Source organism: Aphelocoma coerulescens, chromosome 2, assembly GCF_041296385.1.
Source record: "Aphelocoma coerulescens isolate FSJ_1873_10779 chromosome 2, UR_Acoe_1.0, whole genome shotgun sequence".
Classification (NCBI taxonomy): Eukaryota; Metazoa; Chordata; class Aves; order Passeriformes; family Corvidae; genus Aphelocoma; species Aphelocoma coerulescens.
The window spans coordinates 18,611,111-18,627,860 of NC_091015.1; the positions used below are offsets into that span (position 1 = coordinate 18,611,111).

Genomic DNA, 16,750 nt, shown 5'->3' on the forward strand with positions numbered 1-16,750 from the left:
TGTCCCCCTGTGTGTCCCCCTGTGTGTCCCCCTGTGTGTCCCTGTGTGTCCCCCTGTGTGTCCCTGTGTCCCTGCGCCCGCGCAGCGCGGCGACGGCGCTCCCGACGTTCCCGCGGAAGCGCGCGGGACGGGGGGAAGGGCGGGGCGGGGCGTCCGCGCGCACAGAGCTCGCGCCAAGAGCCGCTCGCGCCCTTCCCCCCCCCCGGCCTCTGCACTGCGCGAGCGCCGGCGGTTGCCGGGGCGTGTGACGTCACGACCCGCGGAGGCGGCCATTGGCCGGGCGGGGAGCGCCCCCCCCTCACCCCTCCCCCGCCGTGGGACCGCTGCTGCCGGGGCCGGGCCGGGCCTCGCGCGTCCTCTCAGTGTGGAGCGGCCGCCGCGGCGAGCGCGGCCTCCGCGGAGCCTCCCCGGCGCCTCCGCGGCGCGTTCCTTCTCCGCCGCCGCTCCGGTGCCGCCGGCGCAGGCGGGGGTCATGGCCCGCCCGCGGCCCGCGCCGCGCCCTCGGCTGCTGCCGCTCCTGGCGCTGCTGGCGCTGCTTGCGCCCCGCACCCGCGCCTGGGACAGCGGGGACCTGGAGCTCTTCGACCTGGTGGAGGAGGTGCCGCGGAACTTCTACGACTTCCTGGGGGTGCAGCAGGTGAGCGAGGGACCGAGCCTGCCCTCCGCCGTCCCCTGCCCCGGCCCGTTCCCGCGGGCCCCGCCGGTCACCGCAGCCCCTGACCCCCAGCACACCTGCCCGGCTCCCCCCGCCGGCCCCTCGCCCGCTCGCCTGGCGCTGTCGCCCTCCTCCTGCCCTGGCCCCCCCGGACCCCGGTTCCCGAGGCTCGGGGCAACGCGTCTGTCCCTTTCCAGCCTCTCGCCTCCCACCGCGGGGCCTCTGCTCTGCTCCAGGTACTGCTCTGTTGCTTCTCCTTCCTGCCTCACCATAAATCAGCCCTCCTCCCACTGTACCTTTGTGTGTTCCTACTGCCTGTTGCTCTTCTGAATATATCTCATTTTCTCCAAATGCGTCTACAGCCAGACAAAAGTAGCTTCTGGGATTTTCACACTTCCTATTCGTATCGTCGGTATGGCAGTTTCTCACCTTTCCCTCATTCTGCATAGCTGCTGGTTCCTTATCTTCTTAAGACTGTGCATTGCCATGTGTTGCCGCTCCTATTTTTTTCTCACTCATGCCATGTGGTAGACTGTGACCCTTTGCTATGTAAATGGCTTGTAGATTGTTATATTTGTTTGCTTTCCATGCATCTTGGTTACTGTGCGTGGTTTTCACCTCTCCTTGATAAGTAACACCTAAGATTATCTTAAAGAGTTCATTATGCACCTTCAGTTAATTTTTCATGCCAGTGTAGTCAAGACGGGAACTCCTGTTAGGAACATTTTTATCCCGTGGTTCTTGTGTACATCTTAGAGGTGTCTGCTGGTTTTGCTGCCACTTGGCATCTTCAACTTGTATCACTTGTCCGGGCTCCTGTGTGATGCCCTTCCTTATCTCTAGATGCTCTGCTCTATGTGTGACCTTGCTCAATGTCTACATGCATCTTAACAATCTTTTTGACTTTCTTCCAGTCGGTGTTCTTCTTCTCAATAGTGAAATACACAATTCCTATAATCTGTTACTTCACCCAGAGCCCCCAAAAGACATTTTGCTCTTTGTCTGTCTCCTAGTACATTCTGTATCCCTAGTACCTTGTCTCCAGTGCTATATTCTGGTGAGTGATCCTATTTAAATGGCTTCCCTGCCAACCTTGACATTTATTCTGATGTAGTTCTTGTAGATTTTGAGAATAATGACTGTATTTTCAGGTGCATTTCATTAAGGCTGTGTCTAAAAAGAGAGGGAAGATGTCTGCGATATCTAAGGGTCCAGTTTTGGAAACTACTGGCTGTGATTGTTCTGACTCTGTTTCATCTCTTTCTTTCCTTCAGTCCTTCTTAAGCATCAAGTGTTAAATGTTATGGAATACCATCATCTACACAACACAGCAAGCACTGCTATTCATGTTTCATTTTCAAGACCCTAAAAATCTAGGTGTTAATTTTCAAAGACAATTTTAGTGTTAGATAATTTAGGAATGTAAAACTTTGTTTCTGTTAGTGACGTTCAGGTCTGGTATGCAACTCTTTCTTAACATCTTCCACAATCCTTTTTTTCTAGGGCCGAATCTGTACCTTGCTCTGTATGTTTAGCAAAATGTTAAATTTAGCAAGCAAATATTCTGCTAGTTCACATTTCTACTCCTACTCATAACAAAACCTTTTATCACTTGCAGTGTGGGAGCAGGGAAAAAGTTGGTGGAAGTTTTTTTTTGTTTAAAGTGTACTTTTGTTTAAAGCGGTCACTCATCGTGTCATTATAGCCAAGACTGGAAGAGTCCATAGTGTTAGATACTTTACACATGCAGCAGAATAGACCTGTGAGTGCACTAATAGAGTATGCAGTGTTGGAAATTGAGCTTTCAGTAGGAATTTTTAAGATTGGAAAATGCTATATGGATTTACAGGGTCTTTCACTAGGGTTTCCTTCCCTGTGTTCAGGTGATTTTCTTGTCAACAAGAGCTGACAGTGTGTGTGACAATAGCTTTTATGGCCACACCTTTGGACTGTTTAGTTATCTTTCATTCATCAAAGCTTGCTTTTCCCCCCACCCATTCCTATTTCATTGCCTTGTATCACGTCCTGATAATCCCTTCTTCCTTCATGTACTTCAGGGAGAGGGAGTACTTCTCCATTATGCAGGTTGTAACTTCTACATCTGAGATACGGGGGCTCAACTGTGTTTATTAACAGTAGTGTATCAGGGCTGCCAGATTTCTTCTAAACATGTCATCTTGTGTTTTGAAAAAATATAGGGAATGACTCCAATGCTTCCTTAAGGCATTAAAGCAGCTTAGGTTTTGATGGGAGAATTGTGGCACTGATGGTTGAACTCATACACAGTGTCAGAAGCTGATGTTGACCTCAACTAACAAGGTGCAGAAGGCATTGTGGGAAGTGCTGTAGCTCTAAAACATGCTTTGGTGAAGCCTCTGGCATGTGGATTATTTCATTCAAGTTGGGTAGAAATGATTGGGGTTTTGTTTTGTTGCTTCTCTATGCTTGCAGGAGTATGGATTTTATGTTTTGTCATTTTGAGGGCCTTGTGGAAGCCTCCTGGCATTGTCAGATAATTCATCCAGCTCTGGTAAGGTGATAGGTTTGAGCTGCTGTGGTGTTTTCTAATATCAATGGCAGAGATTGAGGATGATCTAAGAGAAGTGATTTTTCTTGTGGTTTTGAATGTGGAATGACAAAGAGTAAGATTGTGACTGTCTTGGCTGTTAAATAACTGACCTTCGTTGCTGACTTCAAAGGGGGATTGGCTGAGCAATCTACAAATGCTCATGGAATGGTTGAGGTTGGAAGGTCCCTTCTTGTCCAACCCCCAAGTGTAAGGGTTGAGCGCCTAGATTAAGAAGTATCTGACTTTTATACAAGGACACAATCTATCTAATTGGTTTTTTTATCAGATCTAATAGTAGCATCGAATAAGAGGAAGTCTTGCATTGTTACGTTGTTACTATTGCTATTCTGACCAATGTGGGAATTGCTGTACTTTCCCTTTCTTTGGTGGTTCTTAAACTGATGATGTGATGAACTTAAATGGCTCATTTAAAACATAGCTATTCTCAAGAAGTTTGACCTAGCAGAATAGGGGCATAACCTTTAGCTTGAGAAAAGGTTGCATTTCCCTGTCCCCCAAATGGTTACTGAAGAAAATAGAATCATAAACTCTTGACAGATCTGATATAATAATCATTTCAGTAATCACTTCAATATAGCCAGTTTCAAAGTGACGAGGGAATCAGGACCAAATAGTATTCATCTAAAAACTCAAATGAAGCAGCAGAATTAAACCAGAAGCTATGGAGACTCAGTAATATGGTGACCTGTTATCTGAGAATGAGAACAGGGAAATGTGATGTTAACTTTTTAGAAAAATTCCAGGAAGATCTGAGGACCTACAAGCTTGTATGATGGACGAATGAATGGGTCAAATTAATGTTACCATCTCTTACAGTGTTTAATAGTTGATACCTGCCTGAATATGATACACTTTTAAAGAATCAGCTAGTCATCAGTTGAACCTGTGGATCTCCTTCCCAAAATATACTTTTGATTGTAACTTGTTAATGTGGCCTCAAGGGAATTATCTGTTCCTCCACTTTTTTTTGCTTGCATCCAAGAAGGCACTACAAGCCTCTGAGTGTCTTTTGAAACTTTGTGATATGGTTCTTGGATACAAAGGATCTGATCAACAAATTTTTAGGTAATGTTGTTTGTGAAGATGTATTAGAATGCATGAGCTGTATTGCTGGAATTGAGCTGTGTGGAGCCGTGTGTCATGTGTCACTTAGGACCATGGAAGGTCTGCATGAGGCTTTGGCTTCCACTGGTAATCAGATAAGGGAAGGGGTTGGTGTTGAAAGGTCTGCTAGGCCTGTGCAGTATAGGGAAACAAACCCAGTTCTCTGAGCGCTCTGTGAGAAGAGGAAGAGGCCCTGGGAGCTCAGGTTCCCTGAGGGAGAGTTAACACAAGTAGGACTTGCTGGCCAACGTGGGGGATAAATATATAACCTGAAAAATGCTGAGAGGGATATTTTCTTCAGTATTGGCTTATGCCTTTCTTACGGCACATGAGATTTATATTATTAGAACTAGGCTCTAATCTGTTGTGTGGCTTTACTGTAGAGAACTAAGAGCATTATATCCATTGCAAGACGATGGGTTTGCTAGATGATGCTGCAGCACGAAGTCAGAACTGCATGTACAGAACCTGATTTTGGTCTGACAGCCTGTGAGACATTGGTATGTTAACAACTCCAAGAAAGTGCAAGACACAAAAACCAAGAAGGTGTCTTTCTATAGCTGTGGGAAACCACAACCTGTCCAGATGAGCTGGATATGTTGGGTTAATAGGCTTCTTTCAGAATGCTGGAACAGAGGAGCTGTTGTGTCAAGTAGTAGGATCTGACAGGGTTATGTCTGTAGAATGCAATGTTTGGTGCTGTGGAATTATGTCCATACTGTTTGTATTTCAGGTTTTGGTTTTGTTTTTTTTTTTTCTTGTTGAGCTAATTCCAGGCTGGTTGCATGGACTCAATGCTTGTTTGTGTTGAAACATGCTGTTTGCCCTCTTGGTTTCACATCTTAGGGTTCAATTCTCTCTAAGAGGAATCCTGTTCGTCCACTCCAGGACTGCTTCATGATATGCAGTCTGTAGGTACAATAAAGAAGCTTGCTTTACACATGCGCTCCTGGTCTGCACTAAAAATATGAGGTAGCTGCACCTTTAAGACTATGGTTTCTAGTAAATGACTGATACTGAATTTTACCTCTTGGCATTGCTCTGTAAGAACATGAATGAACACCACAACAAACTGTGTGGCTTTTATGGTATTGTCAAGTGTTACTAGAGATGGAAGAAAATTTTCAGTAAGATGTTTCTACACGGTCTGTTTTATTCAAGTGCATTGACTTGATGGCATGCAATGCATACATCTCCACAGTTCAAAAATTGTGAATTTGTATGTTATATAAGTAAAGTTCTTGGACGTAGATTTAGTAACCTATTTTTCAAAAATGATGGCAATCTTGGAAGTTGTCAATGTTGTTTTGTCCGGCACTGCCATAGTTCTGGCTTTAAATGGGTTATTGTCCAGAAAAAAATCTAGATGAAGCTATTTTTTGTATAGGACTTCTGGGGAACTTTGAGTACATAGATTGGTCCCCTCAAGTTGGAATAAACAGCTCTCCTTCATGTGTATCTGTCCAAGGAATTCTCTTAAGTCCTCATCAAGGACAGCCTACCCATACCGCCCATGCAGTTCTGTCTTTCTTGGCAGGCAAGGTGCACATAACTAAAGCAAGGAAGGGGGGAAATAAGAAGGGGTAGCTCAGAAACTCAGCAGTTAGTTTGTTCTTCCCAACGACAAGCTGGATTGCACTCTGTAGGCATATTTTGGTTGCTCTTCTGACACTTCAGACTGTTCTCCTCCCTGCTGCTTTTTAAGGTTAATATATGTGGGTGCAGTGTTGCTAAAATCATGGAGCGTGCATCATCTGCAAAAGTTTCAGTGAAAATCCACGTTGGCGATAGTGCTTCAGTCTTCCAAGCTTTGGAAGTATTTGATCAAGTGAGACAAAACTTCACTCGCATGCAATTATAACATCACTTTTTCTGATGATTGTGTCAAAACTACCAGCTGTAAGCTATTCTTGCTTTGTTTTGTAAGATTATTTTGTCTTGCGTGACAAGATATTTGCTATGACCTTCAAAAGTGTTGTGCTGTGAAATGACATGGAGTCATGTAGCACCTTGGTGTCCACTCATTTCTGACAAAGCAAAGTTGTTCAGCTAGTGATTAAACATCGTGTCTAATGGTCTCAGCCTGTTTTGAGATTGCTTTCTACTTCTTGTTCAAAGTATATGTTACGGAGATTTAAATTGAAGGCATTAGATTTCGATGCACTGTCAATTGCAACATCAGAGTTCTCAGTCAGAAAGATGAAATTTTTCAATTTTCTTGCTCCAAGCTTTCAAAAATAATTAACTTTTGTAATATACAACTGGGTGATAGTAGTAGCAGATCTTTTTTGGACACTGAGGGATTTTAGTAACTCCTGAAACAGTATTTCTTTTAAGCCCATGAATATGCTGTCGGCATTGAGGCAGTAATAGTCCATTGCACAGGTTCAAACAAAAATAGCATTAGAAAATCTAGTTTTGTTTCTGGTGGCTTTAGCTGTAATGTCAGTTCATTCCCTAAAAGTAATTGTGTGTTTTTTCTCAGTATGTTACTGTGGCAAAATTCTGCATCCCTTCATGATTTAAAACTTCCTCTCTGAATCTGTTTCTTGTAAGTTATACATGGAACTGAGATTTTCAGCAGTTCTGGAAACTGCTTTTCCCAAAAGATGTAAATTATTAAGGTTGTGTGAAGTCATCGTTGACATTATCCACTTGGATCCTACAGAACAAAGTTGTTCAATTTTGAGTAGTTTGATTGCTTGTATGAGTCACCACAGGGAAGTGCTAATGATAACTGCAGCATTTGTAACTGGGGATGGTGCAAGGTACAAGTTTCTGTGTGTTTTGGGATTTTTAAAAAATTGCTGAACTTACAGGTGAACTGCTGATAGATAACATATTCTATTCTGTAAGTGCCTTGTCCATAACTTTTTGTTCACTATTGTTGCATATAAAAATGATTGAGACATCTGACATGTAAAGCTTGTATTTTCCATAAAAATGGGTTTTCTGTATTGTTGCCTATGAAATTTCTGCTTGGATGTAGTCCAAGATTTTTTTTCTTTCATTTTTGTCTCCTTTTTTTAAGACACAAAAGTGCTTTGGAATCTACCAATTTAAGTAGTTTTAAAGACACTTACTCTTAACTTTCCCTGACAATTCATTCATATAGTAGTTTCCTGATTTCTTTCAGGTTATCTTTTTCTTCTTTCTGGCTGTGTAGAAGGACATACAGCAATAAGAAACTACTATGTTTGGGAACCCAAGGGAACTAACAGTATGCAAAGTGCAGTAAAAGAATGAAACAAGCAGTCTTGAATTGGTTTGGTTTTGGGTTTTTTTCTGTCTGCAGCAGCAATAATGTTTCAGCTCTTTCTCTCTATACTTCTTGCTTCACTAATCCTTTAAGGATTTATCCATAATAGATTGATCTTCAAATTGCAGAAATAAAAAATGGACTATTTTTTTTCCCCCAAGTAGTTCTGTGTTTGACCTGTAATTCATTGAAGGGATTCACCAATTTCTTAGTGAAGAAGGGTGGGTGACCTGTGCTGGTGGCCTTTGGTGCTCACAAAAGGCTCTATGTTTTATGCTTGTTCAAAATTCATCTCCTTTGCTGAAATTCTAAGTATGTACCTGTGTTGGTATCTGAAGCAACTATGTAGTTGATCTAACATGGAATTTTGTAAACAACTTCCCAACTTCCCATTTACTACTTGACTGCTGTGGATTGTAGTCATCATTTTTGTCTGTAAAGCTGTGTAAAAAAACCCGCAATCTTAGAGGCAGCCTTTATTTCATTCTATGGAATGATAAAGCTTTTATGCTCCATCTAGAGTCATTTTACGATTAAGATTAATGTGGCTTTCAAAACAGATCTAGAGAAAACTGTAGCTTTAAGGGAGGTATTTGGAGGTATCTATGGTGCTATTTTAATTTTAAGTATGTGGTAAAATTTAAAAAATAAAATGAAAATTCAGCATATAAGATGTTCCTTAATTGGTTTGGTGCTTCTTGTGCTCTCAGCAGAGCTGGTAACAAAGAGTCTGTGGTGCTGTTGTGCAACTGAGCCAGTAAGAATGAGAGTATAAGTGATAACAAAGGGGTTTTTTTGTCTCTAAGAATGGGTCTGATATCCATTAATTTCCTCCTTTTATTCATTTTAATATCTGAAATGTTTTGGTTTTCCACAGAATCCTAGTGGGCTAACAAAATCCATGCAGCATATGAAATCCTTCAGTTTTGCTTTTGATTTGCTTCTTAGTCTTTGTGCTTTTGCTTAGCTAGATGCTGTGCAGGTTAAAAGTTTGCTTCTCTTCCCCCCCCCCCTTTACAGTGTAAGATTGTTGGGTTTCCCTAAATTACTAAATTATGAGGAGATTTGGGGTTTCTGGATTTCTTTTGCTTATTGTTTGTATGTCAGTCTTGTTTGGTTGTTACTAGCTCTGTATAAAAGTGATTTGTAAACAGTGTCACGTATGTGGCAATGTGTTGTACACATGGTGTATGTTACAGTTATGCAAACAGTAACAGTTTAAAGCAGGATTGTGTATTCCTGGGCTCTCATCTGAGGATTTGCTTAAGTGCAGATTTCTTAAATGACCTGGTTTCAGGCCTTGCAAACTGTTCTTACTGGTGTCAAATGAGCAGTGGGATGAGAAGTGAAGAAAGTTCATGTGCAGTCTCTGATAGATCTGAAATTCATCCTTATCAGTGTTAATCTGGAAAATTTGTGGAGGAAACCAGATGATGCATAGGAGCTGTTGAAATAAAATCACACTGCAATCCTTTTATGACTGAAGAGAGAAAGAAGAACTAAAGGGGTCTTGCCACACGGGCTGTAATTATGAAATGCTGCTGTCTCCAACACTCTAAAGTAATTTCACTTGTTGAAGGAAGCATTCACTGCTGATGAGGACATGAGACAGCTGTGAAATAGCCTTATTGTACTGATTTGGGGTGAATAGCTTCTCCTTTAAGGGGCAGTGATTGTTTTTACCTGCCCCTAAAAATATTGCAAATGATTTTTTAGTGTGATCAATGCTTTATTAAATTTTATTTATTTATTTAGCCTAAATTGCTTTTATCAAGTTGATCAGTTTTAATTCAGTTTTATCAAACTGATTTAGGCTAGCTTTCATATTTAGTAATTACCATTTCATACTCAGTGATTTCTCTAGTGTTCTTCTATGGGATATAAATGCTGGGATGGGAGACTAAAAGAGTTTGTATGCCATTTAACTTTGTGACAGTCTAAGTCATATTTTGAATTGCTTTACTGGATGTTGTGTCTAACTGTGGCTGCTAAAATGTTACAGTACAAAAAAGTCTGTAAAATTTAATCCTATAGAGAAGCCTCTTCCCATTTCTGATTAAAATTTATTAAACATCTTACTCAATTCATGAATGTCTTTCAGTTGATTAAAAACTTGAAATAAATGTGTTTTCTGGCCTGAGTCTACCTATTTATTGAATAAAAAGTATTTCTTCTGTATTGTTGTAGCCTGTGTGGCTTATAGCTTCTGTTCTACTTCAGAATTTTCTATTTCTACTTCAGTACCTTTTCCACACTCCAAGCTAAGCCAGCAACATTCAAAACAAAGCAATTAATTCGAATGTTGGATTGTGTCTGGTGAGAACAGAGTTTCCATAGTTGAAATACAGATTGAGGGGATCAGCCAATCAGTTGTTTTTTGCAGCTTACAATGATGAAAGAATAAATCTTTTCTGCACATAAATTGTGTGCTGTATTTGAAAATTAATTGTAGCTGACTTACATTCATTCTCACTTACACAGTACAGAGTTCCCATACTGGAGTGCACCAGTACTCCATTTAGTAAATATTTTTGGTCTTTGTTTTCAGGTTCAGTAATACTAGGTGCTTAATTAGAAAGCGGTTGTGTGGGTTTTTTGTTTTGTTTTAAAGGAAATAAAAATGAAACTAATTGTCTGTTGGAGAGATAGATTAAGTCTCTGTCAATGAGATACTGACTTAAGAATTTCATCAATCATGATGAGTTTGGCCTTCCATACACTTACACTTACCTTTCTTACCTAAAACCAGATATGATTTGTAGACACCTTAATTTTCTGGAGGCGGTGCAGACCTCTGTTTAGTGAACTCAGATTTAAGGACAATAGCTGTTTTATCAGTTAAAAAATAATGTGATTTTTAATGGTATTTGCATATGAGAGTACTAAACATGCTTGCCTTGTCTGGGTTGCACATGTTTAATAATAGACTGGTATTGTCTTGAGCAATGCATCCTGATGTCTGTGAGGGCCTGTTTCCATTCTGTAGTCTTCCTGGTCTCCAGTTAGGGCACCCCTCCATGTCATCCATAAGCTCCTTGGATATCTTCAAGGAATGCTGAATGCTGTCAATGTGCTCTGTCCGGTTTCTACTTGTTTCTTATTATTTATGCACTTCTGTATTATCCTTACACTTCTTTCTTTAAGAAAAGCAATAGAGCCAGTGGCAATAGATCGTGTCACTGGGGAGCACATGTGAACCTAGCCATGTTTTGCAGTCCATTTGCCCCCTGTACCTTTCAGCTGCCACAGTTTTTGATTAACAACGTTCAAAGGTACATTCCTGATGGTACCTTTCAGTCTGGTGCTGTACAGTGGATTTGTAGAACTGTCAGTGATGTGTCTTGGATCACTTAGTGATTTATAATTGCCAGCTGCAAGCTCTGCTCTGTGTAGGAAAGGTGTAGTTTAAGGCAACAGTCTTACCTACACTGAATCCTATTTCTCACTTTTTTGCTAGGTCACTTGATTTAGTGTTCCCTTGCTTGTGTCTGGTACCTACCCAAAACATTTAGTGTCACTGCATGCTTGGCTCTTCAGGTTGTCTTTAAAAATGCTGAATGAATCCAGTCCCAGCACCAATCCCTCAGCAGGAGACCTTTCAGCTGCTTCTTCTCTGCCCTGAAAACTGGCCATTAGACTTTGCTTTTTGTATCCTGTCCATTAATTTTCTATTTGTAAGACTTTTTCCTGCCATCCTGTGTTGTTAGTCTCTTTAATAGCCTTTGGTATGGAGCCTTGTCAAGAGCTTTTTCAAAATTGCCAGGTCCCTGGTGGCATTTTCTTTGCAGCGCTGGCTTACCTTCCTCACCTGCAGGTGTGCAGCTTTGTATATAAATCTTGTTCAGCAGTTTGGGGTGAAAGCCATGGTCCTGACTTCTAAGCATCTAGTTCGTCTGTTTGGGATAATATGTCTAATATATATTTCAAGTTGAATTAGCTTCTCTCGACCTGCAAAGAACATGTTGGTGTGGGAATCTCCTGAACATCTCCAACAGGGAAGATTCATTAAGTGAATTGTTAAATTCTGTGGCCGCAGCTTTGTTCCTGAATGAAACTTTTCATAGTTTTGTCATCAAGCAGTCTCTACCATCCTGGTTTTGATTACATCTGAAGAAATAAAAGGGTTTTGAAAGTCAAATACATTGGCACTCTAGTTTTCTTGGACAAATACAAAAGTCCTCGGTAACATGCTGGAAACAAGTAGGCAACACGTTTTTTTAGCCATGCATTCCATGAATTCTAATAGAACTGGCACAAAAATCCACCATGTTGCTATTGTGGTTATTTATCATTAGGAGGGAGAATAGCTGTTGTTACATGGTTTTTCCTGTTTGATTAATTGCTACACATGAATGATTAAGCACATTTTCATAGGAACCCAAGCTTTTAACTGAGCTATCCCTAGGGAGTTTAGGAATATATCACCTGCTTCTGGTCACTTTGCTTTAGTTACTGGCCTCAACTCTGTAACATCTCAGTCATGGACAGTACTTCTCTTTTCAGGCAGTAAGAGGGAGGGCTTGGGCTTGTTACTACTCAAGCTGGGACTTAAGCAGAGTTGGTTTGTGTCCCGTCATCCCTCTCCCTCCCTACTTTTTGACTTACAGTTCCTTTGTACCATAGTAAATCTGTGGATTTATTAAGTCTGCAGCAAAGTTCTTACTGTGATGTACTTAAATGTATAGTTTTGGAGACAATAAGATTATTTTAGTTCAGTTATTGTAATTTTGACTGTAGCACTTACTTGCTATGTCTTGGCTTATTCCTACTGGTTTAGGCAAGATTTTGGTATTGTGTTGTTTGTTGTATAAATCACAGTGAAAACTTCGATTTACTATTGGATGTTGACATTGTGAGGAGAAACATGGAGGGTTTTATGAAATACCCTCACTTCTAGAACTTTTTAAAGGGTAGAGACTTGCTGAGATAAATTTTGCAGCAGGGAACTTGTTTGGAATGGAGGAGCTTTAATTGGACATACGAAAGCTGAAAGTTGTATCAGATAAAACGTATTGAATTCCAAGGTTTTAGTACAGTTCTTTATTGTATAATCAATTTTCTTCTTCTTTTAAATAAAGTTGATCTGTTTATTGTTCAGGGACATAATAAAGTCATAGTTCTAGGTCCTATTTAAGGTAATTAAACCCCGTCTAATCCTATGCATTGCTTCCATGCTGTGCGTGCACCTTGACTATCATCAGGAGATGAGAATTTAGGGTAGACTGTGCTCTTTGCTAGCATCCACGTATCTGATGTGACACATTGAGAAGTCAAGTTTGAGAACACAAAGAAACATTATCTAGAAAAAAGTGTGGGGTAATGAAAGATGAAATCAGACTGTTTTCTGGGAACAGTAGTTTTGTAGGTACAGTGTACTGGCTGCAGAGTTCAGATGGAGAGTTTTGTAGCAGAGGTGTTGGTAGTAAATACTTCTTGGTTTGAATTTCATTAACACTTGGACCTGTGATCGTTCCTTAAAGGCTGTAGTTTGTCTCAGTGTGACAGCAAATTGCAGTAGATAGTTAGCTTTATCTTGATTTTTAGGTAAAACTGTGATATTTAATTCTCTCAATCTCTGAAGATGTATGTTTGAGTGGACTGTATTTAAATCCAAAAATTTTAGGTAATACTACATTCTCCAATAAAAAGGGATTGAGCTGGAGAAAAATGTATGTAAATTAAAAATCATACCCTAATGATAGCAATAAAGAACTCTGATCTTGATATTATACTTCCTATTTTAAATCATGCTGGTTTAAAATTTTCAGTACAAAACATTTGTTGGCATTTGTTTTGTAATATGCGAAGGCTAAAAAGTAAATTTGGATACCTGTTTGGTGTCCACATTTGGACAACCAGCATTCTTGCACAGGTTGCCATTTTGCATTGCAGAATGTTCACTTCCCTTGTAAATGTATTTGTGAAAATAAACACTGCTTAAGACTGAATATGGATATCCATGTTTTCTTTATAAGAAACATTCTTTCATTTGTCTTCTGTGTGTTTGACTTCCTCAAAGTTCAGATTTTTAACAGAAAAAATACTTTTTTTGTAAAAGAAAATATGACTGGTATTTGGACAACTGTTAACAGGGACATATCTTTTTAAATTTCTGACCTAAAGGAAACAGAAGGCAGTAAAATGTGAGTTTCTTCACTTCTGGAATATATAAGATGCATTCCTGTAGCTTCTGGGGTCTTTTCTAACAGATTAACTCAAAGACACTGTCATTGAATTAATGGTATCCCATTATTATCAGGGTATTGGTAATCCTGTCTGCTGTCATGAGATATGAGAGCCTTACATGGCAGCTAGTTAGATGTGATTGGATTTATACTATGGCCAGGAAAGACAGTACTGGACTAGGTTGCTTTCTGAAATTGATTTCTCAGTCAAGATAGAATTGTGTCTTGATCAAGTATTCAATATTTTGCAATTCAGCTAAGACAAATATACAAACTATTTCCCATTCCAGCTGCAAGTGTAGAACTTGCTGTTATCGTACAACCGAACACCTGCCCCGCCCTCAGCTTACACCAGGTTTGCTTGTGGAGTCTCAGTGTTTGGCTGCAAGCCTGAAAGGAGTACATATATTGTAGTCATTGCCATGCTTCACCTAAGTATGAGATTCACAGGATAATTTAATAAGATGATTATCTTGACTGTTCTTAAGGGTAGCTTGCTCAACTAGAGATTCCTCTTGGACTCTCCACTGGCAAGGGGTGGATGGATGAAAAGATTCACACACAAAAAAGCTATCAGTGTTCCCTCCTCCCCCCCTCCGAATCTATTAATGGCTTTAGGCATGAAGATAAGAATGCCTAGAAAGATGGAATCTTGTATAAGTTGGCAAAGGTGGAAAATAACAAACTGTCATGATAAAAATCTGGTCTTTTGTCCAGTTATATAGTGAGACCAGTATTGCCAGTTAAAGATGAGATGGTATGAATCCTGAAGTAATGGTAAAAAGAAAAATTAAGACTCCATGAAGGACACTGATCTCTCAGATACTCTAAAACATGAAAAATCCAGTGTATGTTGAGAAATATGGGAATTAACAGATCTTTCCCCTGCCCTCCCTGCTTAACTGTTGGCTTGTTTTTTGTTTTTTTTTTTTTGGTGTGACTGAATTGGTACACAAGGTATTAATTCCTGGCCTAGGCTATGGTAAGTGTATTTGAGATAATTTTTCAGTCTAGAAAATGCTGTTCTGACTCAGCCCAATGCTTGTGCTCTGTGATCTATTGAATTTTGGTAGTAACAGATTCATACACTGGCAGTATGTGCCTTGAAAACAGGATTCGTTTACACAGGGTCTGTCTTGCAATGACTTGGTTAAGGAAAAACATCATTGCAAGAGGTGAAAAAATACTCTAGATGGGCTATACTAGTGTGAAATCTATCACTTAGTTAAGCTGATGCACAGTGCAGGATAACACTTTGCTGAGGCCCAACACACTGAGAAGAGGAAGGAGAGCAGAACAGAGTGAGCCAGCGTGTGCTTGGAATAGCAAGTTACTCCAGGGAAGTTTCTTATGGTCACTCTTGCTGATTGCCTAACAGGATTGAGCTCTTCTGGTATAAATTTTTAAGATAATGACTTGGTGATTTTAGCAAGAATTATTGCATGTGCTCTGGTATATTTGTTCAAAAATTGTGTTTCTTTTCAAGCATCAGGAAAAGTGCTGCAGTTTCTAATATAGCCCAAGGAAAAGAGCTAATCTTCATGAGATTCATTGCTGATCTTTTGATGACATTTCAAAGTTGCATCTTGTGTATTATGCTGTCCTTTGGTTTCTCTTTAAGTTGGACCTTGGTGGTTTTATTTGGATAAAGTATGAATGCCTACCCCATTTTCTGACAAAGCCTGGTTCAGACAATGTTTTGGGTGAGTTGATCTTCAATTTGTAGGCCACAGCCTTTCTTCTAGAGGCCCAGTGGTAGTCCCATCTTGAAAGAGAAGAGCAAAGGCAGGTTTCCTTCTAGTTACCACTAGGATAACACCTGTGGCCCCAAACAGGAAGATGTTGCTTCCTTGTAGACTTCCTCCATGTTTTTAAGTTGAGCTTTACCCAGAAAAGATGCAAACAAAACCTCAAAATTACCTATACTGATAAATTTTTTTTCTTCAGTGCTGTTTGGACCTGCCTATCAGGACTTCATTTTCTAGATTAATTTTGGCAACAGGCCTACATTTTTTGCTGCCATTAGCTGGACTTCCTGGTGGTTTGGTTTGTTTGTTTGTTTGTTGTTGGTTTTTGGTTGTTTTTTTTTTTTTTTTTTTTTTTTCTTTTTGCATCCTTTTGCCCCCCCAAGTGAAATCCCTTTCTTCAAACTGTCAATCCTGGAATAATGATGGAGTACGAGACAGTTAAGTAAATGGTTTCTTGTTCTTCGGTATGCCTAAAGCTTTGCTTTTCACCCAGCCAGTACGAAGTGTTTCTTTAATGAGGGCGGTGTCCGAGGTCCCTTGTGGCCACTGGTGAGAACTGCTGTGCTGGTTGTGATGCTCGAGTAGTGTTACAGCTTTCCAAGTACATCCTAGGAACCTTCTGCAATGCAGCTCTGGAGCTAATAATTATTCTCTCTTCTTGGATGACATTTTCCATGGCTTCTGTGCTAGTTGTTCTTTGGGATTTTTCCTGCTCTAATTTTTAGAGGCTGAAAGAATGACCAGTCTGAGAGTCCTCTCTGTTCTGCTTGAGTTATACTGTAACTTGCCTCCTGAGTCCCTTTCCTTTTTTTTAAAATTTGTCCTCTCATTAAGAACTAGAGTTATCAATTAGGGATATTTTACAGGGATATCTGTAACTTTTAAAGCACCTTTTCTCTGATTACTTTTTCTTATCAATGTATTCGATTCTTCTGAGAGATCTGCAATCAGCTCAAACTAAATGTAATCATGTTTGGGAGGAAAAACTAAGAAGTTTTTAAATTTCTTTTTAATCTCTAGTGTCTTCTGTTTGTCACTCCTAATCTTTGAGGTCATCTTTTCTCTTTATTGTGTGGTTGGTTGGTTTGTTTTTAAATGTATTCCTGCTGCCATCAAATTTTACTGTGGCTTTCACTGCTCATCATAAATTCAGTCCACCCTTTCAGCTCGGGAGCTAAAGTGGTTGCATGCACCCTGGTCAACATACAT

General features: G+C 40.3%; 1 protein-coding gene across 1 annotated transcript in view; it reads left to right on the forward strand.

The window, feature by feature from the left end:
• The first annotated feature begins 344 nt into the window (after positions 1-344).
• Positions 345-16,750, forward strand: part of DNAJC1 (DnaJ heat shock protein family (Hsp40) member C1) — a 109,135-nt gene continuing 92,729 nt past the window's right edge. Inside the window, exon 1 of the mRNA XM_069006660.1 lies at positions 345-637. Within this exon, the coding sequence (XP_068862761.1) occupies positions 473-637 (165 nt within the window). The 5' untranslated portion in view covers positions 345-472. The remainder of the gene's footprint in view (positions 638-16,750) is intronic.